Source organism: Sprattus sprattus (genome assembly GCF_963457725.1).
Source record: "Sprattus sprattus genome assembly, chromosome: 10".
In the NCBI taxonomy this organism is placed as follows: domain Eukaryota; kingdom Metazoa; phylum Chordata; class Actinopteri; order Clupeiformes; family Clupeidae; genus Sprattus; species Sprattus sprattus.
The window spans coordinates 29,833,769-29,861,348 of NC_137908.1; the positions used below are offsets into that span (position 1 = coordinate 29,833,769).

The 27,580-nt window shown below is 42.0% G+C and overlaps 3 protein-coding genes across 5 annotated transcripts; all 3 read left to right on the top strand.

Moving 5' to 3' along the window:
* The first annotated feature begins 72 nt into the window (after window positions 1–72).
* nfs1 (NFS1 cysteine desulfurase) lies at window positions 73–5,439 on the top strand. Its single transcript, XM_080846557.1, has 13 exons — window positions 73–383; window positions 656–732; window positions 924–1,040; window positions 1,204–1,287; window positions 1,583–1,735; window positions 2,074–2,167; window positions 2,273–2,407; window positions 2,762–2,919; window positions 3,403–3,508; window positions 3,609–3,690; window positions 3,792–3,875; window positions 4,161–4,250; window positions 4,413–5,439. Exons 1-13 carry the CDS (start codon window positions 275–277, stop codon window positions 4,474–4,476), a joined length of 1,353 nt encoding a protein of 450 aa, XP_080702683.1. The 5' UTR covers window positions 73–274; the 3' UTR covers window positions 4,477–5,439.
* Window positions 5,440–6,261: 822 nt separating this feature from the next.
* Window positions 6,262–13,630, top strand: rbm12 (RNA binding motif protein 12). Its single transcript, XM_080846416.1, has 3 exons — window positions 6,262–6,338; window positions 8,905–8,990; window positions 10,035–13,630. Exon 3 carries the CDS (start codon window positions 10,057–10,059, stop codon window positions 12,712–12,714), a length of 2,658 nt encoding a protein of 885 aa, XP_080702542.1. The 5' UTR covers window positions 6,262–6,338; window positions 8,905–8,990; window positions 10,035–10,056; the 3' UTR covers window positions 12,715–13,630.
* A 67-nt stretch (window positions 13,631–13,697) lies between these two features.
* cpne1 (copine I) lies at window positions 13,698–24,159 on the top strand. Of its 3 annotated transcripts, none has more exons than XM_080846418.1 (16): window positions 13,698–13,817; window positions 17,095–17,226; window positions 17,429–17,608; window positions 17,956–18,030; window positions 18,475–18,546; window positions 18,882–18,965; window positions 19,136–19,225; window positions 19,793–19,891; window positions 20,140–20,226; window positions 20,359–20,418; window positions 20,706–20,839; window positions 21,018–21,072; window positions 21,164–21,215; window positions 21,437–21,570; window positions 22,190–22,426; window positions 22,752–24,159. In XM_080846418.1, the coding sequence occupies exons 2-16, from the start codon at window positions 17,095–17,097 to the stop codon at window positions 22,863–22,865; spliced, it is 1,605 nt and encodes a 534-aa protein (XP_080702544.1). In that variant the 5' UTR covers window positions 13,698–13,817; the 3' UTR covers window positions 22,866–24,159. The 3 variants fall into 3 exon arrangements, with proteins under 3 accessions (XP_080702544.1, XP_080702543.1, XP_080702545.1); XM_080846417.1 differs by having other exon boundaries at window positions 13,750–16,384; XM_080846419.1 differs by lacking the exon at window positions 19,793–19,891 and adding an exon at window positions 19,609–19,704 and having other exon boundaries at window positions 13,750–17,226.
* Window positions 24,160–27,580: the final 3,421 nt, after the last annotated feature.

Here is a 27,580-nt window from a genome sequence, read left to right on the forward strand (position 1 = left end):
ACTGATAGAGGAACCAATCAGAGTTTGCGTCTTTCGCGTTCAGTTTACCACCTTGGGGGGATGACCCAACTTGTGTAAGCATTGCTGGCTGGTGATTACGAGTGCAGTGTTGTATTTTGATCACGAGAAAGTGTATAGTCCAGGCGAAATACTGCGTGTTCTGGGTAATTTGACGATATTATTCTATTGGACAAATTAACAACAGGGCGATAGTTAGCTTCAATCGCGTGCGTGTCACTTTTGGTACCGAGGGCATCCAGGCTCAGAGGGAAAGATGATAAGCAAAGCTGTAACGAGGAAGCTCCTGGGGTCCATGTGTGGCTTTCAGACCCCTAGGTTGACTTATGCTCAAAGTGCTGCCACTGCCACTCTTCGAGACAAAGGTACGTTTATATGTTAATCGTTTTGTTTGCCACATTCAGTTGCCTTGTCCTAATCTTCTGGTGACGCAGTGTAATTTAGGTAAGATGCTACTGTGAAGCTGGCGTTAGCAAGCTATCGTTAGCCAAGTAACTTTTCCCAGGCTGATGGCTAATACAATATAATGTATGCTTGTGTTTATTTTGTCAGCTAATATATTGTCTCACAATGTTCAAAGAGACAGCTTGCCGTGGAGAAACTACTGTCAGTGAACGTTATCATGTGTTTTTGGCAGAAATAATCAAAAGTAGAGAACTGGAAAAAGAAGAGTTACGACCACTGTACATGGATTTCCAGGCAACTACACCAATGGTAAGTAACAAACACAACAAAAACGAATTTCATGTCACCTACAAGATCGCTGTCTCCTAGGGGCCATATAGCGCCACTGAATGTTTTAGCCTGAGCTCAGCACTGCAGGAATTTCGAAGATGGCACTTCACGGTTATGAAGGCGGAATTACTGGCATAATTTCCTCTCATTGTTAAAATTTGGGTCCGCAGGACCCAAGAGTACTGGATGCAATGCTCCCTTACCAAGTGAACTACTATGGCAACCCCCACTCCAGAACTCATGCCTATGGCTGGGAGAGCGAGAGTGGCATGGAAAAAGCTAGAAAGGTAATCAGCCCAAATATACTTCAATATAATATATTAAGTTTAGTTTCAGTATTGCTATTAAAGAACCTAAGAAGACTTCGTGAAAGAATGTGATAATGGCCAGCTTCACAAAATATAGTATAGTGTTTATAAGCAACTCACTGTTGTTTGTTTTAACTTCCAGCAAGTTGCGGATCTTATTGCTGCTGATCCTAGAGAGATCATTTTTACAAGTGGTGCCACTGAGTCCAACAATATGGCAATCAAAGTAAGTATTCTTTGTTCTGTTGAGTTTAGGATAACAGTGACAGTTAGACCATGGGAATTCGACTGGCCTTGCAGAAAGGCTCAAGAGAACGTAAACAATACTTTAGCATTCAAGCAGTGAGAGTGTATTGCTTTGTATTTTATTGGCATATTAGTGATACGTAAGTCCAATTCTGATTATTGTTCAATAGCGACAGATAATGACTCAGGATATTTTTCTTTAATACATAATAATAAAAATGATGATTACTTTAAATCCTGTGTAAATAATTTCTGTCATCAATACCTTTTTTCAGGGAGTTGCCCGATTTTACAAAGCCAAGAAGAAGCACATCATTACCACACAGACTGAGCATAAATGTGTACTAGACTCCTGCCGTGTTCTGGAGACTGAGGGCTTCGATGTCACCTACCTACCTGTGAAAACCACTGGACTCATCGACCTCCAGGTCAGTCACGTGACTAATACACACGTGTGAACTAAAAAGTTATAGTCTTTGACAGAAACGTTGAAGGATAATGTTCATGGCACATATGATACACATGACAAATGTTTGCTAGTGATCTGGAGGAAGTCTTTGAATACCTCAGAAGTTAATGATAGTGAGGCTGAGGTAAATTCCACATTCTGGCTGATTTGGCATTGTGAAAGAAAATCTTAATTCATTATCCTTAAATCACTTCTCAGGAAATCAGCCAAGAAAGTTCAAAAGTTCAGTGTTCACACAGAGTTTGCTCTTTTTGACTGAGGCTGATAAAATTGTAATACTTTGGTCCTGTCTTTCAGATGTTAGAAGACGCTATAAGGCCAGACACAGGTCTAGTGTCTATTATGACAATCAACAATGAGATTGGAGTCCAGCAGCCCATGAAGGAAATAGGTATTTCTATAAAATCGTTTGTTCCATACTTTTGCTGCCATTTACTTTCAGTTTCCTTCTTGTAATCACTAGTTTCTAATCACTATGTTTCCCTAAAACTCTCAGGTCAGCTGTGTCGTTCCAAGAATGTTTTCCTCCATACGGATGCTGCTCAGGCATTCGGCAAGGTCCCCATTGACGTCTCTGACTGGAAGGTGGATCTTATGTCAATTAGTGGACATAAAATATATGGCCCTAAAGGTACGTCATTCAGGTGCACGTCCACTCACTGTAAGGAGCAGAAACACTCTGGCCTAATAATCCTCTGGCTCTGTGCCACACTAAAGCGGCTCTGTGAGGGTGTTTAGACCTGGAGATAACACTGCTATCTTAGTTCTGATGGCACAGTCATTGTGGTGGCTTACCCACCATCACGACTTGCAATGCAATTTCGTTTGCATCATGTAGAAACCCCCATGCATTGTACAGGAATTTGACACATTGCTTTACAGCATTGAGGAAGTGTGTACTCTTCACAGACTTTTTGAAATGTGTTGGTTTACAATTTCATGTGTGTGAAGGTCAGATGAACATTACTGTGAAATGGTCTCTCAGGTGTTGGGGCTCTGTATGTGCGGAGGAGGCCGAGGGTGCGGATGGAGCCTATACAGAATGGTGGTGGACAGGAGAGGGGACTTCGCTCGGGCACTGTACCGACACCGCTGGCAGTTGGACTTGGAGCAGCATGTGAGATTGCCCAACTGGATATGGAGGTAACATTACATGCCATACATTACATTTACATTTAACCCAAGGTAAACCCACAAATACAAGGTGCTAGCACATGGCTTTGTTCATGGTTCAGTGTCTGGAGACTATGCTTACTAATACAATGTTGTTCTGGATAAATCTACTGGAAAAATATCTTGAAAATAAACACATGGAAACATAAATATTGTATAACAAATGGTTTTATCAAAAATAACAGCAGCACAGTTAAAGTATATTTTTGTTTGTTTGGGTTTGTTTTTCTAGCTCTTTTATTTGTTAAACATTGGTCACACTGGCGATGGTAATGCAGACAATTACTCTAGTGTGGTCTACAGGGGTATAATACTGAGGGAATATTGATAGTATCTCTCTGTTCAATGCAAAATATTCTTATCGGAGCATTATTGAGGTTGGGCATTTTCACATTCATCTGGTGTTGTTGAATAACTATGCTGTAGTGATCTAGTTTACACCTCTGCTTACAGTATGATCACAAACGGGTGACCATGCTAGCCAATCGCCTGGTTCAAAAGGTCATGGCAGAGCTCCCAGATGTCTACCTGAATGGTGACCCAGACCAAGGGTACCCAGGTGAGTGCTCTCTAGAACAGACACCGGCACTGGAAGAATTAAATCATGTGTACACTGACATTTGCTTGGTTAGGAAATACATTCTTATTGTTATCCACAGGATGTGTCAATCTGTCTTTCGCATACGTGGAGGGAGAGAGCTTGCTTATGGCTCTAAAGGACGTGGCACTATCATCTGGAAGGTGTGTAAAGTCTTTAGATGTTGCAGAATATGCTGTTGGATGTGAAATGATGTGGGTAGCATGCATTTGTTTTCCATTCATTGGGAAGTGTGTTTTCTTAGTGCCTGCACCTCTGCCTCCCTGGAGCCCTCCTACGTTCTAAGGGCAATTGGAGCTGATGAGGACTTGGCCCACTCTTCAATCAGGTGCATTTCTTGGCATTTTTTCTCATACACCACATTTTCTGAGGAATTGATAGTTAAATTACGTAAAACATTGTTTGAGCTCATTGAAAGTTAAAACTAATTTGATTTAAGCCAAATCAACTGGCTTCACCAGTTGGCTTACAGTAGCCAGTGATTTTAGGTTCATGGATTGTTAAAACAGTTTTGATGAAAGTACTGAACAGGTGTTCTGTAACAGATATGTTGCATAGCAGATGGGAAGCACTTATTTTCTGTCTAATCTGTCAATTTTAATATTACTTGTAGGTTTGGAATTGGTCGTTTCACCACAGAGGATGAAGTAGACTACACAGCTGAGAAGTGTATTCATCAGGTCAAACGGCTAAGGGAAATGAGGTACATCCATTGGCATTTTTTTTTGTATTTAAATTACACTCCCAAAACTATTGGATGTAATCACTGTTTGCAATAACTACAGTATAGAATATTGCGTCTTTAATCAGTCAGACTGTACATTTTACTCATGCTCTTCTTTTTATCTTCTTTTTGTCTGAGTAGCCCTTTATGGGAGATGGTGCAGGAAGGCATTGATCTGAAGAGCATCAAGTGGACACAGCATTGAGCCAGCCGCATAGGAGAGCAAGCTGAGGATGGAGCCTTGTGAATACTTATTTTGTATAGTTGTGGCCTGACTAGGACTCCTTTCTCAAAGAAACACGCACAAATATGTTACTTATTTTAGGAAATTGAGTTTGTTTATACTAGCAGACCTTAGTCTGTTTCTTTGCATTTATATACATTTGGTCAAAGCAAATTGTGTCTGACTGTGTGTGAATGGACAGTTTTCTGAAATGGCTTGGGTATGTGGTTAGTGGTTTTGGTTCTCTTTTTGAGTAGCACGGACTACATTCCAAAGGTAATTGGTTAATTCACTTAAGGTTTGTGTTTTGCTTCGTATGCAACCAGATTGAACATTTTCACAAGTCATCTAGACATTGTATACACACATGAGCTCTCACTGTTGATAAACATCATAACAATAACACTTTCCATAACAACAAATTCTCAGAGATACACTGTGGTTTGATAAAAGTAAGTACTTGACATTGGCTTTTTGTTCAACTACATTGGATTCCCAACCAGGGAGACAATCCATAGTTCACATACTGTCAGTATCTCAACTCATCTTCTCTCTGTAGTTTATCTAAAACTATCTATCTTAATTTATGTCATATATACATACCATGACCCATTTTCAAGTTTTGACAGCTTAGTGTGAGAACAGTAATACAAAGACACACAGATACAGCTAATTTAGTTCATAGTGTCAAGTAGGATAGAAACTGTACACAAATGTCACCATGTATACATTTCACAACAGACACTTAAGCAATTCACTGAAACCAAAAGCTTAGATACAAACCGCGATGCTTTGATAACATTTTATTTTACATTTTACATTACCATTTTCAAATCATATTATGTTGAATTGTATTAAAGGCAACCACCTTACACTTGTAAGCATTTAGCCTACCCTGTAAACACGTCTCTCAATTATCCAGTAAAACTACAGTATGTCAATAAATCTTGTTTAGTGTTTTCTCTCTACAAAGTGATACAGACCTTTGTGTGTGTAGTCAATTGTTTATGGTTGAATTCATATTATTTTTTTGTGCGTGGGAACTCAGTGAAATGGGTTTTCACTTCGTGTATTTTGGCAATCAAAATAACTTATGCGGTCAACTGTAAAGCTTGCGGGCCAGGTACATTTAAGTATAGGTCTATACATTTTCTTTGCAACTTCCAGGCTGAGATTAATGTCACAGTTGGGTGAAGACGTCCGTACCTGCCTGGTAACAAACTATGAAAGTAGAAGTGTTTTATAGCTTGATGGCTAGACCCGAGTATTTGCAAAATACGAAAATGTGTATGATGAAATGTGCAAATTGAAAATAGGCTATTCGAAGATTGTGTTATATAGCCTATTTCAAGTCGCGGTAAAAAAAAAAATAAGTCGATCTGGTCTTAGGAAACATTTATAGGTTCATAGTAACGTGCGTTAACATGCGTGTCAGTAGAATAAATTGCTTCTAATTGTTTAGTCGGTGCGGTATCAATTTCAAGTGACAGCAGGTTTTATTTTTTCGATGAAAAGGATTATTATTCTTATATTGCAACCGTGTTGTAATACATATTAACATACACATTATTCATCTTTCTTGTGGTAATAGTTTGGTAACTTCAATAAAACATACTAAATGTAACATAATCAGTAACATACTTAGCCTACCGGTAGTTATATCCTAATGGGGATGGCGACATGGACGGGGGTAGGGTATGCGGGCGTGACGTCACTGGCCAAGCCGTCCTATGAATGCGACGGACATTTTGTGATTCTATCCTGAGACCTGAAGAAAGCACGGCGGTGGAAGGACTGCCAGATATCTTCTATAAAATATAAAATCTGTTTAACAGATCATTTCGGTAAGAATATGCAAAGCACAGGAACTTACTGAAGGGGAATTACATTGTACCTAATTTTGAACAAGCCACCGTTTTGCAACAAGGAAGAAATTGCCTCGTTAGCATCAGTATTGCTGAATTAGATGGCAAGGTCCATCAGCTAGCTGGCTACTTAACCAGCTAGTTAGCTATCAGGCCTTGAGTTAGAATAGCTGGCTAGCTAAGCAATCTGTCGTTCGTTTGATGGTTCAACTTCAGGATGATTTTGTTGGGAGGCTGTGTACACGTCGAATATTTACGTGTATTTGAAAGCTTGGCTGCAATTCTGTATTGGTTACTGATTTGTGTGCCGATGGCTATTTTAGCGAATCCTCGGTGTGACTCCATACAAACACCATTAGCTATCTAAGCATGCAAAGCAATTCTTAAGCACCATTGTTCCCATTTGTCTGTCCAATCGAAATTGGCCTCTGATTGCAATAACCAGAAGTACACGTATGCAATTAACGTTTGCTGCAGGATCTGAAAGGAATATAGTTGGCTAGCAGAGATCAACACTATGTCTGTACCGAGCCAACATCTTGCTAGCTTGTGCATTGCGTTTGTAGCAGGATCCAGCTAGATTGCGAGTATTGTGCTTGAGCTTATGCACTGGCTTTCCTTAAACAATGTATTTCAACTAAAACAATCAATATATGCTGCTAGCTTGGTTTATTTTTGTCTGTCTAAATACCACAGCCTACGTGGTCATCATCCTGCTATGAGTTGTGAAACAGGATGTTTTGATTTGTGATGTTCCAAACAATGGCGGTCCATTCAATGCAATGCATCAGCGCACTCTGGCCTATGTGCTGATTTATTGGGTTGCTTCTTCTTTCAGATGGCATTACTAGTAAACTTTGCGGTGTTGTTGCAAACCAGAAATTACATCGCTTATTTCTCTTGTTGGTCATTGGCTGTGTTTCAAAGGCATAACAACAAGAGCGTAGAGTGCATTTGATTTCGTGCTGAATGTGCTGGTCTTATTTTAGAAATTGAAGGTACGCCGTTTGAAATAGGGCTGAAAGGACACGATGTTTGTCTGGTATAACTTGAAATTGGGCATGTGGCGCACAGTTCAACTGGATGTCATTCTGGTGACTGCAGTTTGCTGAAGAATCAGCACTGGGAAGATGAGCTCATTGTTGAAAGCTTTTGGCAGTTGTCAGTCTGTTCAACACAATTAATCGCTTAATGTATGGTTTTTGAGGACAAACACTGGGTTAGTGTGAATCAGAATGTGACGTTAGTGGCTGTCTGAGCTTACCATGGAAGTTCACAGACTTCCTTCCATGTTTTGTGTTTGTTGTTGATGGGTAAAGCTTCCTGATGGATGGATTGTGATGCAGCATTGTTCAACAAACCAATTGCTGCAGGTTGTGGAGAAGGCTAGCTTGCAACAGCAGTTGTAACTATTATATTGTATAAAGGCATATAGTCGGGATTCAAGGTTGTCATAATGTAGTGGCAATGCAGGCTTCTTTGCTCTTTTGTTGTACCACTTGTTGTTTGCTAATGTGATAATATATTCCTTGATGCTCATGTTGAAGTAGTAACTATTAGAAAAAGTAGGAAAATTTTTTTTCAAATTTCAAAGAGCATCATGAGCCCCCATATTAGTGAGTTTAGCTTTGCAGAGGGCTACATCTGTCAGGTGAAACATATTAACTCGAACTGTTGGCTGGCTTGTGATGTTTTCAAAACAAATTATGGTATTTTATTTTGATTGACACTGACAAAACCGGTACAGTAACCAATATGCAATTTGTATATTATACCCGAGTGTTGTGAAGATCAATGCCATTCAGCACACACTTAGGATATCTCAAAAATGATACCTCCTTGACTGAGTTCTTCAGGATGTGGAACGATGAGATGTAGGCACATAAGTATGATTTGCATTAATAGTTTTTAATATTGAAAGAGCTTGAGTTTATTTCTGATGAGAAATGTAAATTAAACTTTTAGGTCTTTCATCCGTTTCTTGTCAGTTAGATATGCTCAGTTCTGCATGACCACCTGGCCTTTGGTTCTAACCCTTGTGAAAATATTTTTTTAATATATATACTGTATTTTATACTCTCGTTTTGTTACGTGTATTTTAACAGCTGTCAAGGCTTACTTTCTTGAAAAAATTGACAGATTTTGGGTTATGGCGTTGTTGTATTGATTTGGTCATGAAATTGTTTATGTTGAGATTTACACACATTATGCTTTCAAGCACTGAATTGGTTCCACATTCAAAGTTGGTTTATTTTCCTCTAATGCATTTCTGTGAGCCACACGGGTTAACATTATGTGTATTTTGTGTATTATTTTCAACTGCTTTTTTGGCTACTGGCAAAGCTGCCACCTGAACATTTGCTGGGTCACACAACTGAAATATGCTTATGATATCTTTGCTGCAAACAGAAGCTGGTATAAGCTGTTGCTGGTGTTGACTGTGTCTGTATGTGTGTTTGTGTGTCTGGAGGTGAACATGGACGATTCCTCTCATTGTCTGCTGTGTGAATTCATATATTTGCTTCATTTTATTCTTTTGTTACAGTCTAGAGTTGATTTTAAATGCTTGACGTCAGGATTGGCTTGGGTATCCTGTAACACCCAATAAAGAAGCGCTTCTTTTAGCAAAAGGTAAGCATGGTAATCGAAAGTAGTCCATCCTCTTCTTTCAATGAAGTACAATTCACCTATTCAGAGTGGTTTTGGCCAGATCTGTGCAACTTGTAGGCTGCTTGAAAAAGTCTGGTATTCCTCAAGTTTGAATGCTCCATGAAATGAGCTTTAAACTTAAACCAAGCTTCAGTGAAGTGCATGTGGTCGTATTTGCATCGCTTTGTGAAGAGGCTGCACCATCTGGGCTTAGTAACAGCTGACAATGAAGTTTGATTTGCTTCTTCTGTGTAATTAGCTTTGTCCATGCCTGTCTGATCAAACTTGGCCAATACTGCTCTGAACAAGGCATGTGCCTCCTCTAGAATTTTGGCTTAAATTAAAGCACGTTGTTAATTTGTTTATAATGTGTCATGATCAATTATCAGGGTCTCTAGTAAGATTCAAAATGGAACATATAAAATGGATTTAGGTTTAAATATAATTTAATCCAGAACATTTTGTTTAAGAGCTTCCACTGCGTTTTAAACACTAGGCTAGAGATTAAAGTAAAAACTGTAGTGTATATTATGGGCTGTACTGAGATAAAAGCCTACTACCTTCTAAGGCTTATTGATATATCTCTCTAATATGCTATATAATAACTTAGCAATTTTGAGCTTGCATTAATGTAACACAAAGAGGGTATGTTAATGTAGTTTTGTAGTTGTTATAGACTATTGAAACCAATTACTTGGCTAAGCTATCAATTGGCACACTGTTTCTTCAAGTGTGGATGCATTTTCTAGAATTCAGTGGAAAAAGCATGTGAAATATTTAATGATGTCTCTTGTTTGCTGTTAATCATTGTTAAATGCTTTGTAATGAGAGCGAGCCTAAATTGCAGATATTTCAGCAAAGAATTTAAATGTCATTTGGTTCCTTGAAACCTTACCATGCGTCTTTGCTGGATTTGTTGATGGTTTGTTGATTGCATTGTTTGTGTGTCTGTGCCCACGTGTGTGTGTGGTGTTTTCACTCTCCTTTTATCCTAGCCTGACAGCCGATGCCTTCTTTCACCTGCAGGTGTGTGTTGTAACGCCTCAGCATGGCTGTGGTCATCCGCTTGCAGGGTCTCCCCATTGTGGCAGGGACCATGGACATTCGCCATTTCTTCTCTGGATTGACCATCCCGGATGGTGGGGTGCATATTGTAGGGGGTGAACATGGTGAAGCATTTATTGTTTTCGCTACAGACGAAGATGCCAGGCTTGGTATGATGCGAACAGGGGGGTCCATCAAAGGTTCTAAGGTATCACTGTTGCTGAGCAGCAAGACGGAAATGCAGAACATGATTGAGCTTAGCCGCAGGCGGTTTGAAGCTGGCAGTGTAGAGGGAGCTGCAGGAAACGGTAACAGACCAGGCCCTCCTGCCACCTCTGGTGGAAGTGGGAGAGGTAGCATGCCCACTTCTGGTCAAGGTTTCAGTAATACATCAACTTCTGCCACTACAGCTGTTTCTGCACACGAGCCAGTTAGCATCAAAAATGTGTCTACCTTTGCCCCCACTAGCATGGGTAACATGCCCAGTTTCAACAATAACTTCAGTAGCCCCAGCATCACGACGATGGGTTCCACCATGACAACTGCAATGTCCTCTCTAAACTCTGTACCACCACCCATACCACCCTTACCCTCCATGCAATCTTTGCCACCCATGCCTTCAATGCCACCCTTGCCAGGTCCCCCACCTGTATCATCACATCCCTCAGTGCAAACAGTTTCCCCTTTGTCTGCGGTGCCACCTGTCCCTCCGATGTCTCATATGCCCCACCTGTCTGCAATGCCTCCTTTTAATCCGGGTGTCCCTCCCCCAGTTGGACCTGGTCTGGCTACATCTGGACCACCTATGTCCCTGGGAAGCCCCAACCACATGTTCCTTAACCCCATGAACCTTAACCCCCTTAATCTCCAGGCTCACTTGAAGCCATCAATTACCAACCCTGATGAGCATTATGTTCACCTGCAAGGCCTGCCCTTTACTGCAAACGAGTTAGAAGTAAGAGAATTCTTTCATGGATTGGGTGTTGAAAATGTTCGTGTCCTCAGAGATAACATGGGCAGGAGCAGTGGTCGAGCATTGGTTAAATTCTTTGCGCCCCAGGATGCTTATGAGGCAGTAAAAAGAAACTCAGCAATGCTAGGGCAAAGATATGTGGAGATATCCCCAGCAACAGAGAGGCAGTGGCGAGAGTGTGGCGGTGGATTCCTTGGCCAAAACCAGTCCAAACCTGGTCATAACGCAGACCAGGACCGCCATCGTCGTGGAAGTTCAAGTTCTGCGTCTCCTTCAGGACGTGAACGTGCAAGGTCCAGGTCCCCACATAGGCAAGAGTTTTGTGTGTATCTGAAAGGGCTTCCATACGAGGCTGAAAACAAACAGATATTTGAATTTTTCAAAAACCTGGACATTGTTGAAGACAGCATTTACATTGCTTATGGACCTAACGGTAGAGCAACAGGGGAAGGTTTTGTAGAGTTCAGAAATGAGATGGACTACAAAGCTGCCCTTGGCTGCCATATGCAGTACATGGGTAGTCGATTCATACAGGTCCACCCCATCACTAAGAAGGCGATGTTTGAAAAAATCGATTCCATTCGCAAAAGGATGCAGGGTACCCAAGGTGATCAGAAAAGTAGTTCCACAGAGGGAGGTAAAAACCCAAGGATTTGTGCCCACGTCTCAAATATCCCATACAATGTGTCCAAGAAAGATGTACGTCTCTTCTTGAATGGAATTCAGTTATTTGAGGATACCTTAAAAGTTTTAGCTGACACTAATGGTAATGGCCTTGGCCAAGCAGTAGTACAATTTAAATCTGAAGAAGAAGCACTTAAAGCAGAAAGGTTGCATAGACAAAAGCTTAATGGCAGAGATGCCTTTGTTCATTTGGTCACATTTGACCAGATGAAGGAAATCGAAAGAAACCCACCACCTCAGTCCAGGCGGGGGCAGAAATCTCAAGGTAATGTCCATTCACACGCACAAGCGCAGGCCCAAGCTCAAGCGCAGGCCCATGTGCACGCTTATCCTGCAATGAGTGGGGAGGAGTTCAACTTCCTCAGAAACAGTGTAGGAAACCTAAACAACGGTCCTCCTTTTGTTGCTCAGTTCACTGCCCCAGGCAATGGCCTTGCTGGCCCCCCTCCCTTGCCGCCTCTTGGTGCAGCGCTGGGAGACGTCACACTTGGTGTGCCACCACCGCTGGTCGGTGCTCACTTGCCCGGACAAGTTCTTGAGCCGCCAGGGTTCCGCCCAGGACCAGGAGGTAGCAATGGACCTCCTAGTTTTGTGGGTGGCCCAGACAGTCTGAGGGGTATCCCACCTTTCGATAATGGGTCTAGGAAAGGAGGCAACCACAACAGAGGAGGGCAACAAGGCCCCACTGGGGGCCCTCAACCTTCCTTTGGGTCCGCCTCTGACAATCTGAGAGGCCCGTCTGGGGGCGGTGGCCCCAGTAACCCTCGGCCCACCATTGTCAAGATTCAGAATATGCCCTTCACAGTTACAGTAGATGAGATACTTGATTTTTTCTATGGCTATCAAGTGCTGCCTGGTTCGGTATGCCTTCAGTTCAGTGAAAAAGGCCTGCCAACTGGCGAGGCAATGGTTGCATTTGAGTCCCACGATGAGGCTATGTCTGCAGTCATGGATTTGAATGACAGACCCATTGGAGCAAGGAAGGTGAAGTTAACTTTGGGATAGACTATGATTTTGGGTGGTCTTTTGGGAGTTTGGCATCTTCAATAATCTGACATCTTTTTTTGTTCACTGCACTGGGAGTGAAGTTTTCTTTTTTCCTTTCTTTTTACCGCCCTCCTCCCATTTTCCATGTAACGATGAACAAGATTATAGTTCCTTACTAAATGGAAAAAGATTAAATATCCTCCATTTTAGCAGGATGAACTGACACATTGTGACATGAACGTTTTTATGATGGCAAATAGCGTAAGGCGACCGATTATTGTTCAATCATGTGAAGTGCAGATGTTCTGCATCAAGAACTTTGCGGGGTGAGGCTGATATTTTTTGCAAGTGTAAATGCTGTGCTGTGTTTTTATTGGCAATTATGCTATCACTCTTCTGATGTCTTCACTGTTGTATTGTTGTGATTGGTTTATTGCTAAATTGGTTTATTGCAAAATTGGTGTACATCAAATGCTGCCATGATTTGCGCGTGAACAGAGCTCACATTGGGTTTACGCATTGCTCTATTTGGTTCATATTTCTCTACAATCAATTAACGCAAGTGTGTGCTGCAAAGTTTGTTGCTTTTGTGGGATTGCGTGCTAATGTCTAAGGACTCAAAAGAAATGCTGTCTTCATGAATGCACCAACCTTCCTTTCCTGTCCCTGCAAGAGTTCTAATGTGGCAATGTGATGCGTTGTGTATATGATGGCTTTTTCCTTACGGCGATATGTTTTCTTTCAAGTCAGCTGTTTTCTGCTAAGATGTAGACTAGTTGGAATGTCAGTTTTGTAGTGCTCTCGAACCAAGTTTAATTCCTTTTTTTATTTTTTACTTTTAAGTTACAGCTTTGTGTTGCAGTTGTGTACATACTGTTAAGTCTTCTTATTTTGTCAATAAAATGACATTCCTGAAATGATGCATCTAAAGGTATTGTATGCCTCTCCTTTGCTGTGTGTTATTGCTCTCTGTGGTTTCCAAAGGAAAAAAATAATAAAGTGCTGCCATGCATTTCCATCCTTTCATTCACCCAACAAGGTATGAAGCTGAAACTTTGTGGCCTAAATTGAAGTTGTTACCGACAATTAGAGCTCTCTTCTAACAATGTTGGTATATTGCGGTGAGTACAAGCACAAGTGCCTGTTGAATGAATTAACAAAATAAAGTTTGTTCGGAGATGTGTAATAAAGCACATGAAGAATGCTCAAATAATGTCAATGTATAGATGGATCTCAGACGATGACTTGGCTTAGACCTGTATTAAGGTGCATCAGTGTTGCAGATCTAGGGATATATACGTCAGACAACTTGAACATTATCATTTGAGTGCCCTTTCTCAAGTTGAATTATAACTCATTTAAATTGTACAGCTTCTTTAACATTTTTAGTCATTCTATTGATTTGAGGCTGTGCAAAATGTAGTTCCCCGGTGGGCTGCATTGTAAAGTAATTAAAAGGAATGAGTGCAGCATGGGCATTGATCATGTTATTGTCAACAGGGTGCAGTGGTAAAGTAAACTCAGCACAAAGTCCAGTTTGGAAATGGATAATATTGTGCATGCTGTGCAGACTTATATTTGAAGATGCAAGTTTTCTGCAGCGCTTATGGGGTGCAATGACCGACAGGAAGATTGGTGGACGTTTTTGCTAAAAGTGGTTGGTATGATAACCTGTGTTTGAACACACCAAATGCATCACCCCACCATGAGCACAAAGGCTTGGGATAAGCAGGGTTCAAATCGCCTTGAGAGGTGGCAAGCATGGCTATGGTGGCCCCTGGTGTTTAGTGTGTGGCTATGTAAGAAAAGAGGATACTTGAACATGCTTCTGCTGCTTTGGTTTTGATGAAAAATATTGTGCTGCTTGTGGCCACTGAAATTGATGGATTTAAATAGCTGGAATGATGGGTGGGGGGGGACATCCCACCACCCAGAGATTTGTTGAAACATCTGATTATCGCAATTCTGGTTTGTACTAAAGGTAAGTATTCAGCTTGGATCATTTTGCAGATATTGTTATACCTTCTGCGTTATACTTGGTCACAGTTTGTTTTGCAAATGTGCCTTGGAAGATTTCTTGGGAAGACCTCTGAGTGACACTGGTTTTGCAAGCTGTTTGTGAGCTATCTAAGCTATTTGCTTTTATGTAGGCCCCACATGGGGAGGAATCTGATTGCCTCATTCTTCTCAAATGTTAGTTTCCTTTTGATGAATTGAAAAGATCCCTTCTTCCAACAGAACTGAATCAGATAATTAATTGTGTCTCGGCCACAAGCTTTAAGGTGCCATTTTTAACAGGAAAAGTCACTTGGAGCGACTATAATTGGAGTGACTGTAATAAGACCTTAAGGGATGCTATTAAAGCACCATTCTATCCTGGCTCATCTTTTTTTAGGACTAAAACCCTGTTTAATACCTCACTTAAAACATATTTTCATTTTTAATATACAAAACACACCCACCTGTGGAATGTAAACAAAAGTAACACAAAAAGCCGTGGCCTACTGGAATTAGAGTGTGTGTCTCACTATCTATGCCATTAACATAGTCACTAGGGCTCATTTCCATTCCAAAGAAAATAAAGTTCTTCAGGAATTGCTTATATTTGAACAAGCATGGGTGCATTACTGAATGCTGGCATCAGCTGTTAATATGTTGGTCAAAATATGAATGACAGCCTTGTTGATTAACAGACATAACAATGGTGCATCAGTCTGGTGGTGGTGATTGCGGTTGACAACGTGTTGGAGAAGCAAATATTATGAAGGAACTCATCCTGACTCTGATGCAACTCTGATTTGCGTGGTTTTGCTTTATTTGGGATGCTTTTAACTTTGTTCAGTACTACTTTTATTTTATTTGCAGGTGCAGCCTTGCACTGTGTGAAGTGGTAGCATATTCTCCAAGCATACAAAAATTGCAAAATCAACCGGGATTGGATTTGAAACTAGTTACCTGAGTATGAATTGACCATGACGGTAGTTCTCCGTTTAATACATGCCATTGTGCTTTTTCTAGTGTTTGTTTTGAATGGCACAACATTTGGCTAGCAGCACATTTTCAATGCATCGGTTGAATCTTATGACTGGGTGTTGGATTTGGCACACAGCCAAGCTAGTGTCACTGCTTGGATATGAAAATCTTTCCTGCTGAAATGGGTTACTGCTGTCAGGGTGCTCAATCGGGCTTTTCTAAAGGCACGGATATGAACGAGTGGAAGTTTCTCATGATAGTTTCGGTTCCACACATACGCTACTAAAAATATTACAAATTTGGCTTTTAAAGCTAAAACGTGTTGTGAGCTGACCGTTCTGTGTGGAAAGACGTACTCTTGGAGTTTCTGGAGTTTATAAATGCGAGTTCGTTTCAATTCTCATTACAGTCAGGGAGGGTAGGGTCGTTGTGAAACATGACTGACTCATCCGCACACTAGCACCATAGAAGCAAAACCCTGTGGTTTTGGATAACTACTTCCTGCGCCGCAAGAGCCGTCTGCTGATTGGCATATACTCTTGTCCAATGAAAATACGATGATTCTGGTGTGTTGAGCCAATCGTTACGCGTCGACTTCTCACGGGGCAGCCTGCCACACCCTCTGCCTAAAATATTTACGGGGATATAAACACAGTTTTGGTTTTCTTTGATGTTGACGGTGTCAAGAATATTCTTATCACTCTTGAACTGAAAGGTACTGTACCATTTCTGCTATAGCATACACTTACCATACACTGTTGGGTATTTACCGTTACATTGTACATGTTTAGACGGAAGTGTTCGACATGTTTCAGAATGAGTAGTACTTATCTACACCCATAATGAGCTATTCTGGTACCAGTTAAGTACCTCGCTTGTTCTTAATGCAGCTTGCATTTTCCGTCACACGGCAATCGTCGTCGAAGACCGATTCATTTTTAATCGCTTTGATATTGATTCATATTCATGGATATGGGTTCATTTGCTAATTTAGCTAGACTAAGGCACCACATTTACATCGGTTTCCTGCAGGCCATAAGACCGGATGAAATGTCTGTCCACTTTATATACCGAGTGTATTCCCCCTTTCCAAGTGATAATAACAACCCTATTGTGTATAATAATTTCTAATTGAATACATGTGTTTTCATGGGTAGGTTGTTGAAAACCAAACGAGTGGACAGAATCTCGTGTTTTCATGCAGTCTATAGCATAATACTTGCATAGCATAATAAGTTGCTTTTTTTAGAGGATAGCCCATTCGTATGGTGTGTCAGCTTGCATAGTTTGCCTTGTGTGTTAGACCTGTACATCCAGTATCCACCTACCAAGCAGCCTTGCTTGATTTTGAAACGTTGTCTCGTTCCTCTACAGTAGCCCTCCTACACATTTTTAATGACACAGCCCTTCCTCCCTTTTTTTTAGATGGCGACCCAGTGTGTAACAAAGGTCGAGCTCTCCATATCGTGCAATAATCTTATTGACAAAGATGTAGGATCGAAATCCGACCCGCTTTGCGTGCTATTGCAAAGAGTTGGAGATGACAAATGGATAGAGGTAGGACTTTTTAAAAGAGTGTCTTAATGACTTCGGTGAGCAGTTATTGAAATACGTATTTGACATATCTTTGATTTAGAGTTTTGGCATTGCTTTAATGTATCAAACTTTAGTCTGATTTATGTATTGATAGTTTACTGCTGTCAAGTGTTTAATAAAATATTGGTCGGTCATTGGAATTTCATTCATGGTGCCCCTGCAGGTGGACCGCACTGAACGGGTGAAGAATTGTCAGGATCCTGAGTTCTCCAAGAAACTGCGACTTGACTACCACTTTGAGAAGGTTCAGAAGCTGAAGTTGGGCGTTTATGACATAGACAATAAATCCGTGGATTTGGGAGATGATGACTTTTTGGGAGGGTTTGAGTGCACGTTGGGTCAGGTGAGTTCTTTAACCGAATTTGACTCTTCAATCTGACAGATTGGGATTACTCATCATCACTTGTAATGTCAGCATATCCACATAGTCAGTGGTTAATAAACCATCAAGTGTAGTTACTTGAATAGTAATCTGAATTAAACCAAGCAACAATTGTAAGCATCATCAGCATACTTACTTAATTCAAGCCTTCACCATGCTTGGCTCCTGCTTGAGAAGACAGGAGCTGTTTTCAATAATGACTCGATGGCTGATTGATAGACCGATCAGAGGAATTGCTCCTTTCAGCAGGAAGTAAACTGCAGTTTTAGCATTTCTTTGATTGCTACGATAAATGTTTTCTTGTACAGATTGTGTCCAGTAGGAAGATCACCAGACCACTGGAGCTGAAGAAAGGGAAACCAGCAGGAAAAGGCACCATCACTGTTAGTATTCAAATATTCTTGGCTTTTTTTTTATAAATTAAGACTAGAAGATCAAGTCTTTCTAGGCATATTTCTATAGGTGACTGACAGTCTTATGGCTTTGTTTTGTGACCGTTGAGATAAGCAGTGATAAAACGCTAGAAGCATATCCGTTAGGCAAATGAAATGACACACTTCTGAAATAATGACTCATGTGGTTTAACGAGTCAGCACTTGAAAGTCGGTCATTCGACATGGGCAAAATAATGGGTGAGATCCCAGGAGATCACATCTGGCTGTGAAATGCAGGCTGCCATTCTTCTCCATTAGGCACATGGATTTATACTAATTATATTTAAATGTATAAATAGGTTTGGTTAACATTAGGGCATAGCACAGAGCGATGCTTCGTGGTGAGATGGATAGTTTACTCATCTGCCACATATCGTCATATTTCTTTTTCAGATTACTGCTGAGGAGATCAAAGACAACAGGGCCATTGTGCTAGAGATGGAAGCCAAAGGCTTGGACAAAAAGGTAGGACTGTGAACCATGTTGGTACAGGGTTACTAACTTTCAGGGCAGCCTTGGTGTGAGATGGAGCTTCTAGTTTGAAGTTTTAGTTTGACATGCAATGGCAAAGGTTGACATGGTTAAAGTCTGAAGTTGTTTGTGAAAGTGTTGCGTTTCACATCAAATTGTGAGAACTGGCAACCCTGCTTTGGCATTGGGGCCATTTGTGTGTATGTGCATAGGCTGTGATGTGACTGCTTTAAGGACAAAATAGTTATTGAACAGGTTCAGCATCCTGCTTCTAGCAGTGATTTTTACAATTTTTATCTGTTGCATTTTTGCACAATCCTTGTCTGCAGGACCTGTTTGGGAAATCCGACCCGTTTTTGGAGTTTTTCAAGAAAGGGGACGATGGCAAGTGGCAATTGGTCCACAGAACAGAAGTAAGTGTGTCCACATCACAAAGCAGCACTTTGCCATTTTATTTATATTCTTTCTATTAGGAACTAGCTATCTGTTTTCTACTGCACTGTCATAGACTATGTTTTTGTGTACATGCTGTTGACATTTTCCATGACTAAATATTATTCGGCATCTTTTTTTCCTTTATAAGGTTGTCAAAAACAATCTGAATCCCTCCTGGAAGAAATTCCAGGTCTCACTCCATACATTCTGCAATGGTGACTTAAACAAGCCCATCAAGGTACAAGTCTGAAAAGAATATCAGCCTGTTCACATTTCAACACACACATTCAGCTGCTCAGTGGTAAGGTCGCTGTTGTTAAATATGCTTAGTCACGTGCGTGCAGTCCAAATATTGTAGGTTTATGTCACTGCCACCTGGACAGTTACAAGTAGAGGCTTCTATACATACCTGTCCATGTTCCATACATTCAGTCGTCATATCTGTTGTAGTTTAGTGACATTTTGAGTACCATATTATTGATCTGCGTAAATATTGTTTTTGATGTGGTGTGGGAGTGAAGAAGTATATGGGTTTGTATGTTTTTGTATGGATGGCAGAATGAGAGAGGTAAATCTCCGTCTGAGCTTTAGGAATGACCAGTGTGTTTGTGTGGCTGGCAGGTGTCTTGTTATGATAAGGATGAAGACACCAGTTCAGATATAATAGGGGAGTTTACCTGCACCACCGCACAGCTCTTGGAGGTCAAAGACCACGCGGTGAGCAGGATCAGCCTCTGCATTCCTCTTTTCACCAACAACTTCTTTCCCTTCTTTTCCTCTCTTCTTTCTTCCCCCTTTCCACCAGGTCCATTGCTCTGACTATGATAGCGATGGCTCACATGATCTTATTGGCATTTTTGAAACTAATGTATCAGATCTCCTGAAAGCTGACCATGGCTCACCGGTGAGACCGGAAATCCTTGTGTTTTTTTTTTTTTTTGTCTTCCTCCTCCTCCACTGTTTTATTACTCTTATCTGTAGTATGTAGCTCCTTTTGACTAAAAACACCTGCAGTTTGACCTTTTAAACTATATGTTGCCCAATATATATGTTGTGTTTTTTTTTTTTTACTACAAAAAATTACTTCATGCTGCTCCTTTCCAGTTTTGGCTAGTTTGATGTTCATCTGGTGACCTTGTATCCCCTTCTTAGGTCGAGTTTGACTGCATTCACCCAGAGAAGCAGAAGAAGAAAAAGAGCTACAAGAATTCGGGTGTGGTGTCTGTCAAATCCTGTAAGGTATGTATACAAACACACACACTTATATACAAACACATACTAAGTATACAGTAGTCTTTTTTTAAGATGGCAATATATATTTCCTATAATGCCAGTGTTCAGTGTCTTATTTATTTCTGTTTTAAAATTCAGATAAATATGGAGTATTCATTCCTGGATTACGTCATGGGAGGATGCCAGATCAATTTCACGGTAAGGGTTCAGTGGCATTGCTGCCATCTTCCCTGTTCCATGTCATCAACGCTCTTGTCATGTTTTTGTTTTAATTAGCCTTACACTTGCAGCAACGGGCCCTTGGCTTTGATTGCCTGGGATTGTATTAGGGCAGTTTTGTTGAAAGTATGTTAAAGAAACTACTGCTGCTCACTCTTGTAATCCTTCCATCCTAAACGGCTGAATCGTGATGAGTGATTATGGTGATTGTTGTGGAGTCGTTGCTGACGGTGGTGACTGTAGTAATGATTGTCAGTGTTCCTCAGGTGGGCATTGACTTCACTGGCTCTAATGGTGACCCGCGTTCTCCAGACTCGCTGCATTACATGAGTCCAGATGGGCTCAATCAGTACCTGTCAGCCATCTGGTCTGTGGGTCTCGTGGTGCAGGACTATGACACGTAAGCTCCCTCTCTCCCTCTGCGTCATGGCGTTACCATGTGAAATTGTTCATCATCTTCAGCAGTTTTACAGTCAGTGTCAGGAACAAATAGAAAAAGAATGAGCTAAAATACTTTTTTTCAAAACCAAATACCATTTTATTTAAATTGAGTTACTATTTTTTTTATATACTTCTAGTGATAAACTTTTCCCAGCCTTTGGATTTGGTGCACAAGTTCCTCCTGATTTCCAGGTATATTTTAATTTTTTGTTGACCACAAACTGGAAGTTCGTTGTTTGAACCGTTTGCACATTCAGAATGTAATGAATTTAATTTACTGCAGGTCTCCCATGAGTTTGCGCTGAACTTCAATCCCAGCAGTCCCTATTGCCAAGGTATGTAAGCCATGAACAGAAAATTAAGGCATAGAACTTGTTCAGCCATCCTGCCTTCTGTTGATGTATACCATAGTGTACTGTGGCCACCAGTGTGTGTGTGTGTGTGTGTGTGTGTGTGTGTGTGTGTGTGTGTGTGTGTGTGTGTGTGTGTGTGTGTGTGTGTGTGTGTGTGTGTGTGTGTGTGTGTGTGTCTGCCCCTCGGCATGGTGACTTTGTAGGAGTTCAGGGCATTGTGGAGGCATACCGTGCGGCACTGCCGCAGGTTCGACTCTATGGCCCCACCAACTTCTCCCCCATCATCAACCACGTCGCCGGCATCGCTGCCTCGGCGGCACAAGACCCAAACGCATCGGTTAGTCCCAGCCAATCACATGTCAGTTTCACAGATCAGTGATGTTGCCGTGTAGGCCTGCCCTCTGACAGACCTCTTACTGCCATGTCCATCACATGACCTCTGATGTCTCTCACTTTAACACAAAGGAACTGTGTTATAAAATGAATCAGGACACTAGTGTCATTTGATGTACACTACTACATATACACATGGTATGCTGTACCTTGAGGGATACAGTGCAATAACTAAGTGACCACAAGAGTGCACTGATGAGAAACCTCACAAACAGAGGCCTCCATTGCCTAAAAGGGGGAGTGTCCCTCAGCCCATCCTGTTCTCTTGTGACTCAGTGGGCAGGGCTGTAAATGCAGAGGGGTCACTGTTGCAGAGGTCTGATACACAGCTAAGCATGGCACTGTGATGAGCCATCAGCTCTCCCTTTCACGCCAGCAGTTCCACTTCACTGGCCAAAAAGGTGATGCTGGATGGTTCATCCCCAATGGCAATAGGCAGATTAGATGCTGGCAAGTAATGAATGAGGACTGACTTTGTATTGTGGTGGACGGATTTCCCAAAAGCGGAATAAATCACAAATCTCTCTCTGTGTTTCCTTTCCTTTCTCTCGCCCCTCCTTCAGCAATACTTTGTGCTGCTGATCATCACAGACGGGGAGATCACTGACCTGGACCAAACCCGCCAGGCCATCGTGAACTGCTCCAAGCTGCCCATGTCCATCATCATCATCGGTGTGGGCGAGGCCGACTTCAAAGCCATGGAGTTCCTGGACGGCGACGGCGGCGTCCTCAAGTCCCTGACGGGAGAGCCTGTGGCTAGAGACATCGTGCAGTTTGTGCCCTTCAGAGAGTTCATCAGTGTATGTGTTTCACCCCTTAATCTCAAGTCATCTCTAATAGAGTTTTTATAATGGGACTGTTTATATCATATTTACATTGTGTAGTGACACATGTAATCACAGTATCAAGTTTGGGCGCTGGCTGTATTAATGAAATGTTCCTGTGTTTAACTGATCTTGTCAGTCACTCTTATTGTAATTATTATGACCATCTTACCATCTTCTAACTGAGTTTGGAAAGACATGGACACCCGTACGTTAATGTTCCCATGAAGATCCGTTCCAGAGCGGTCAGGTCCTGTAACTGTGTACTGATATCCCTGCCTGTGTGTTTCTCCTCCTCCAGGCTCCAAAGGAGGCTCTGGCCCAGACTGTCCTGGCCGAGGTTCCCACCCAGCTCGTGTCTTATTTCAAGATGAGGAAGCTCTCTCCAGTCAACCCTCCCGCTGCTACCAAGTAGAGCTGGATCCTGAAAACGCTGGAGAGAGGCGTGGCCATAACAGGGCAAAGGTGCCTCTCACTGCAAAGCAGGGATGAAGACCACAGCGTTGTTTTTCTCAACAAGCTCTGAGCCTCTTTTAGATGTATGCCACTTAGAAAATCAATGCATAATCATTATTCTTTATTCACGGTATCTTCATTTGTGTCCTTTATCATAGTTGATGTAAACTTATTGCATATTCTTGCAGATATTCTTCAGAAGCTTTAGTCACTTGACACTCCCTCTTCAGAGAGAGCAGTAACTCCACATATTTAAAGCATTGTTGTATTTTGGTTTTGGAACCAAATGCCATGGTATCATTCCTCTCAGAATATTCACAGAGGAGAAATCTAGAGAGCGTCTCAGGTGCATCTCTCTAAGCCAAGTGCCACAGATGCGCGCACACACAGCGCCTTGTCTTCGCTTTAGCTATGCAATATGGTATGAATTTGCTAGCTGAGACACTGCAATATGCAGAGCCTTGCACATCTATTAAATGCTCTTTTGTGCCAAGTGTTTGTTTAGTGCCAATAATATAATAGCCAATGCCTTATATATGGTGCAACTGAATGTTGCTGTTTTATATTATTGTTCTGTATTTAGTTTCTTTACCAGTATCATGGTATGCCTTAGCAATAGCCAAAAATATGCCTGAATGTAAGGTTGAACTTGTGAGGTTGAATAATATTGACACCATGGTTGTCTTTTATTGGAAAACAGAAAATAGCTTTCTGTTGGTTTAGGGACCCATGCTGTTTTTTTTTTAATGACTGAACTACAGTCTTTTATGGATGTATATGTTCGCCATCTAGTTGATTTAATTAGTTGATTGAATACGTATTTTAAGTCTGCATTTATAAAATTCTAAAATATTAGTTTTTTAAAAGAATTAACAGAAAATAACCAACATATGATGTTGGTCCACTTTAATCATATGCAGTACCTTCCACCAGTTCATTTTTGGTCATAAGGAACACTGTGATGTGCCTGAAGTAATTAACAGCAGTAACCTCTGCTACAGTTCATAATACTGAACAGCACTTTTCCCTTGCTGTCGTTAAAATGCTATCTGACATTATCTATGCTGTGCCAGTTAAAGGGTTCATGGGGCCATATTCTCTGTGACTGAATGTCGTCATGGGCCAATTTTATTTTAAGTACAAAAGGGAGTGATATGCTATGCTGAAATAATTAATCATCGAAAAGCTTACGTGAATGGCTTGAAACTGAATCACTGAATCTGTGATAAGACATTTTGTATTTTTTATACAAACCGTGCAAATAAATTATCTGAAACTCTATTGTTTTTATTTCTGTCTTTGTCATTACATTTAGCTTTGTTCTTTTATATATCGCTTTCACTAATGTTTTAGTTGGTACTGCTAGGTGTTGGCTTTGTAACAAGTTCACAAAACTGCTGTTACAGATGTAACATACAAAGTACTTATTTTGCCATAAACAGCAGGGAATATTTAACCACTGAGGAGCTGAAAACTAGACAACTGGAAGTCAGTTAAATAAATCTGGTCCATCTCCGACACCAGGAGAGGTGATTTGTTTTTCTTTCTCTTAAAGCTAATTTTCCTTAACTGCTGTTACAGATGTAACATACGAAGTACTTATTTTGCCATAAACAGCAGGAAATATTTAACCACTGAGGAGCTGATAACTAGACCTATGGTATGGAGGACCAAACCTGCCATATTTACAAATGAATGAATACATAAATAAATGTCCATATCCATGCATTTAGACAGAAATAAATGTATTAATTAATGCACAATTGTCAATCAAAAGTTACTTATAATTTACATTCAGTCAGTCAGTCAGTCAGTCAGTCAGTCATTCATTCATTCATTCATTCATTCATTCATTCATTCGTACCTACGTAACCATGTGCCTGGTCGGAATAAAATCCAGGATCACTGGAACCCCGCTGTGTTTCAGGTGCGTCGGCGGCCCTCTGGGACTGGAACAGTGTACACTGTGGCCCCTAGAGATGGGGAAGGGCCAACCCTGCAGGTCCACCGGTCCGAGCTGAGGGCTGTTCCAGAAGGGTTGCAGTCAGAGGCAGAGGCGGCTACTCCTTCTACAAACCACACTGGCCGGCCTGTTGACTCCCAATTCTTCGATGATGGAAGGCAAGAAGATGTGGTCATTATACAACCAGACGGGACTCAGGAGGTCCTGGATTTCCCCCAACCCCATGCTTCCGTTGAGGTGGAAACCATGCCTGGAGAGGAGGCTGAAACCCTGCGGCGCTCAGCCAGGTCGACAGCAGGTCAGCACTCCAACCCCTACCGGCTCCCTCAATCCGTTGCCACCAGGAATGAAGAGGGGTCACTTGCAGAGGGCGGAGACCCGGACCGGGGGATGTGAATTGCCATCGTCGGGTCGCCGATTCATTTGGGGGGGGTGGATTGTAGCCTGTGCACCAGGTTAAGACTAGGTCCCCCTAGGTTCTCTCTCTGTTTCTCTCTCTCTCTCCCTTCTGTTCGCTCTCTTCCCGGTACAAGCACGTCATTAATTGGGGGGTGGAGTGGGCATCTAGTTGGCCACCTACATGACGGAGGTAGGCGTATATATATAGGCACCTGGGGTCCTCACACCGGGCTGTTGTTACTCTGTTGCTGACACTCCGGTGAGGAAGCTAGGACGTGAGCACGCTCTTGAAGTGCGGAGTGTGTGTGTGTGATACAAAGCAGACGCTGACTGAACCTCGAGGTACCTGGGTTTGAGTGATCATTGGCGTTTCAAAGCACCCACTGGGTATTGTGGCTTGTGTGGTGTACCCGCTACCAGCATATTGTACTTACAACAGGAGCGGCAGACAGTGATCAACCGCAATCAGCGTTGCTAGGGTTGCTGTTCTCTACACGTGTGTGATTGTTGTGTGGTTTATGTCCTTTGTTATATTTTTCCTCTAGCCTGTTGATTGTAGCTAGTAGTATAGTGAGAGTGCATTGTACATCACAGGCTAGAGTGGTTTCTTTATTTTCTTCCTTTGTTTTGTCCACCCCCCTCCCTCTCGGATAGCCAGCCTCGGTGGTGGTGGAGCCAGGGGAACTTATAAGGCCCTATTGAGTAGGCATCTCCCTAGTTCCCCTTTTGCACTCAAGGAGTAGAATAGACATGTGGAGTTGCGGTGGAGTGAATTCTTAAATCCTCATATCAAGTTTATCAGAGTGATATATATTTGCAGTGTGTCTTCTGACAGTGAACACGCGTTATATTGGGACCCTTACCCGTCCATGAGTGTCTTTTGTTTGCTCCTCTGGCTCCTGTGCTGTAAGCTTGGCGATTCCTTTCCCTTTTATTACCTTGTTTATGTATCTGATTCTGTTGACCAACCAACCCACTTTCTATTAATAAAAACTGTATTTTTATACTTTTGAAAGAACCTGTGTCTGTACAGCTCATTGATACAGAGTTCCCCTTGCTCAATAACTCAAGGGGTGGCGTAGTCACTGTACCCTAGGGGGGCGCTACAGGGGAGTAGAGCGATACACCTGAAGGAATTCATTGACAGTCTTTTTCCATGGTTTCCTCTCTAGGATGGCAAGATTGAATTCAGCTTTTAAGCACACGGTGGAAACGCTCAATAGCGCCATTTGCAGCAGGGTGATAAACAGATGTGCGTATGTGCTGTATGTCTCTGGATTTCACAAAAGCAGCGAACTCGGCAGACGTGAATTGGCTGCCGTTATCTGTCACTATGCTACTGGGGTTTCCAAATCTGCTGAAAACTGATGTGAGGAATGTGATGACATTGTCAGACGTGACAGTGGCAGTGAAAGCTTCCTCTGGCCATTTACTGTGATAGTCAGTCAAAGTAATTGCGTATTTGCAGTCCCATGGAGCAACTTCCATTGGTCCGACTATATCCATAGCCAACTTTTCCCACGGCTGAGATGGAAACGGCACCGGCTGTAGTGGAGCAGCGGCAGGTGTAGCTGTTTTGTCGCATGACTGGCATAACTGACATCCCTTGACTTGGTGATTGACTTGCTCGTCCATGCCTGGCCACCAGTATAGGTCACGGAGTCTCTGTTTCGTCCTGTCTATTCCTTGATGACCTTCGTGCGCTAATTTGACCAGTGTGTTACGCAGGGAGAGTGGAGCAACAAGGCGAGTGCCTCTGAACACATAGTCATTTTGCACACTGAACTCATCTCGCAAGCGAAAGTAGGAGCGTACATTGTCAGGGAGTATAGAGCAAGAGCGAGGCCAGCCTTTAGCAATTTGTGATCGCAGAGTAGTCAGGTCTGGGCAAGAAGCGGATGCAGACGCAAACTCAGTGTGTGATACCGCAGTCATGGTAGTAGACAGCATTGCAACGAACTCTGGTTCAGTGTCCACGCAACCGTCAGCAACAGCAGGGAGCGGTAAGCGTGACAAACAGTCTGCAGTATGGTTTTGTGAACCAGGCCTGTATACGACATCGTATGTGAAGCACAGTAGACGCGCAGCGCGCGATTCGCATGCCTGCGCGATCTGTTCCTTTAGGAGAAAGCAGTGTAGTCAATGCCTGATGGTCTGTGATGAGCGTGAATTTACGTCCCCACAGATATGTTCTCCATTTTTCCACGGCCCAGACGCATCCAAGAGCCTCCTTCTCAATAGTGGAGTACTTGCGTTCAGCAGACGACAATGTCCGTGAGGCAAAAGGCAACAATGCGTTCTGTATTGCCGTG

What these genes read in the sequence shown, in the direction of transcription:
- cpne1 (XM_080846418.1), top strand. Translation starts at nt 17,095, where the DNA reads ATGGCGACCCAGTGTGTAACAAAGGTCGAGCTCTCCATATCGTGCAAT. An exon ending in CAGGAAAAGGCACCATCACT is followed by an intron (nt 18,031 to 18,474) that starts GTTAGTATTCAA and finishes TTTCTTTTTCAG; the next exon opens with ATTACTGCTGAGGAGATCAA. An exon ending in AAGTTCCTCCTGATTTCCAG is followed by an intron (nt 21,073 to 21,163) that starts GTATATTTTAAT and finishes AATTTACTGCAG; the next exon opens with GTCTCCCATGAGTTTGCGCT.
- rbm12 (XM_080846416.1), top strand. Translation starts at nt 10,057, where the DNA reads ATGGCTGTGGTCATCCGCTTGCAGGGTCTCCCCATTGTGGCAGGGACC.
- nfs1 (XM_080846557.1), top strand. Translation starts at nt 275, where the DNA reads ATGATAAGCAAAGCTGTAACGAGGAAGCTCCTGGGGTCCATGTGTGGC. An exon ending in CCAACAATATGGCAATCAAA is followed by an intron (nt 1,288 to 1,582) that starts GTAAGTATTCTT and finishes ACCTTTTTTCAG; the next exon opens with GGAGTTGCCCGATTTTACAA. An exon ending in TAAAATATATGGCCCTAAAG is followed by an intron (nt 2,408 to 2,761) that starts GTACGTCATTCA and finishes ATGGTCTCTCAG; the next exon opens with GTGTTGGGGCTCTGTATGTG.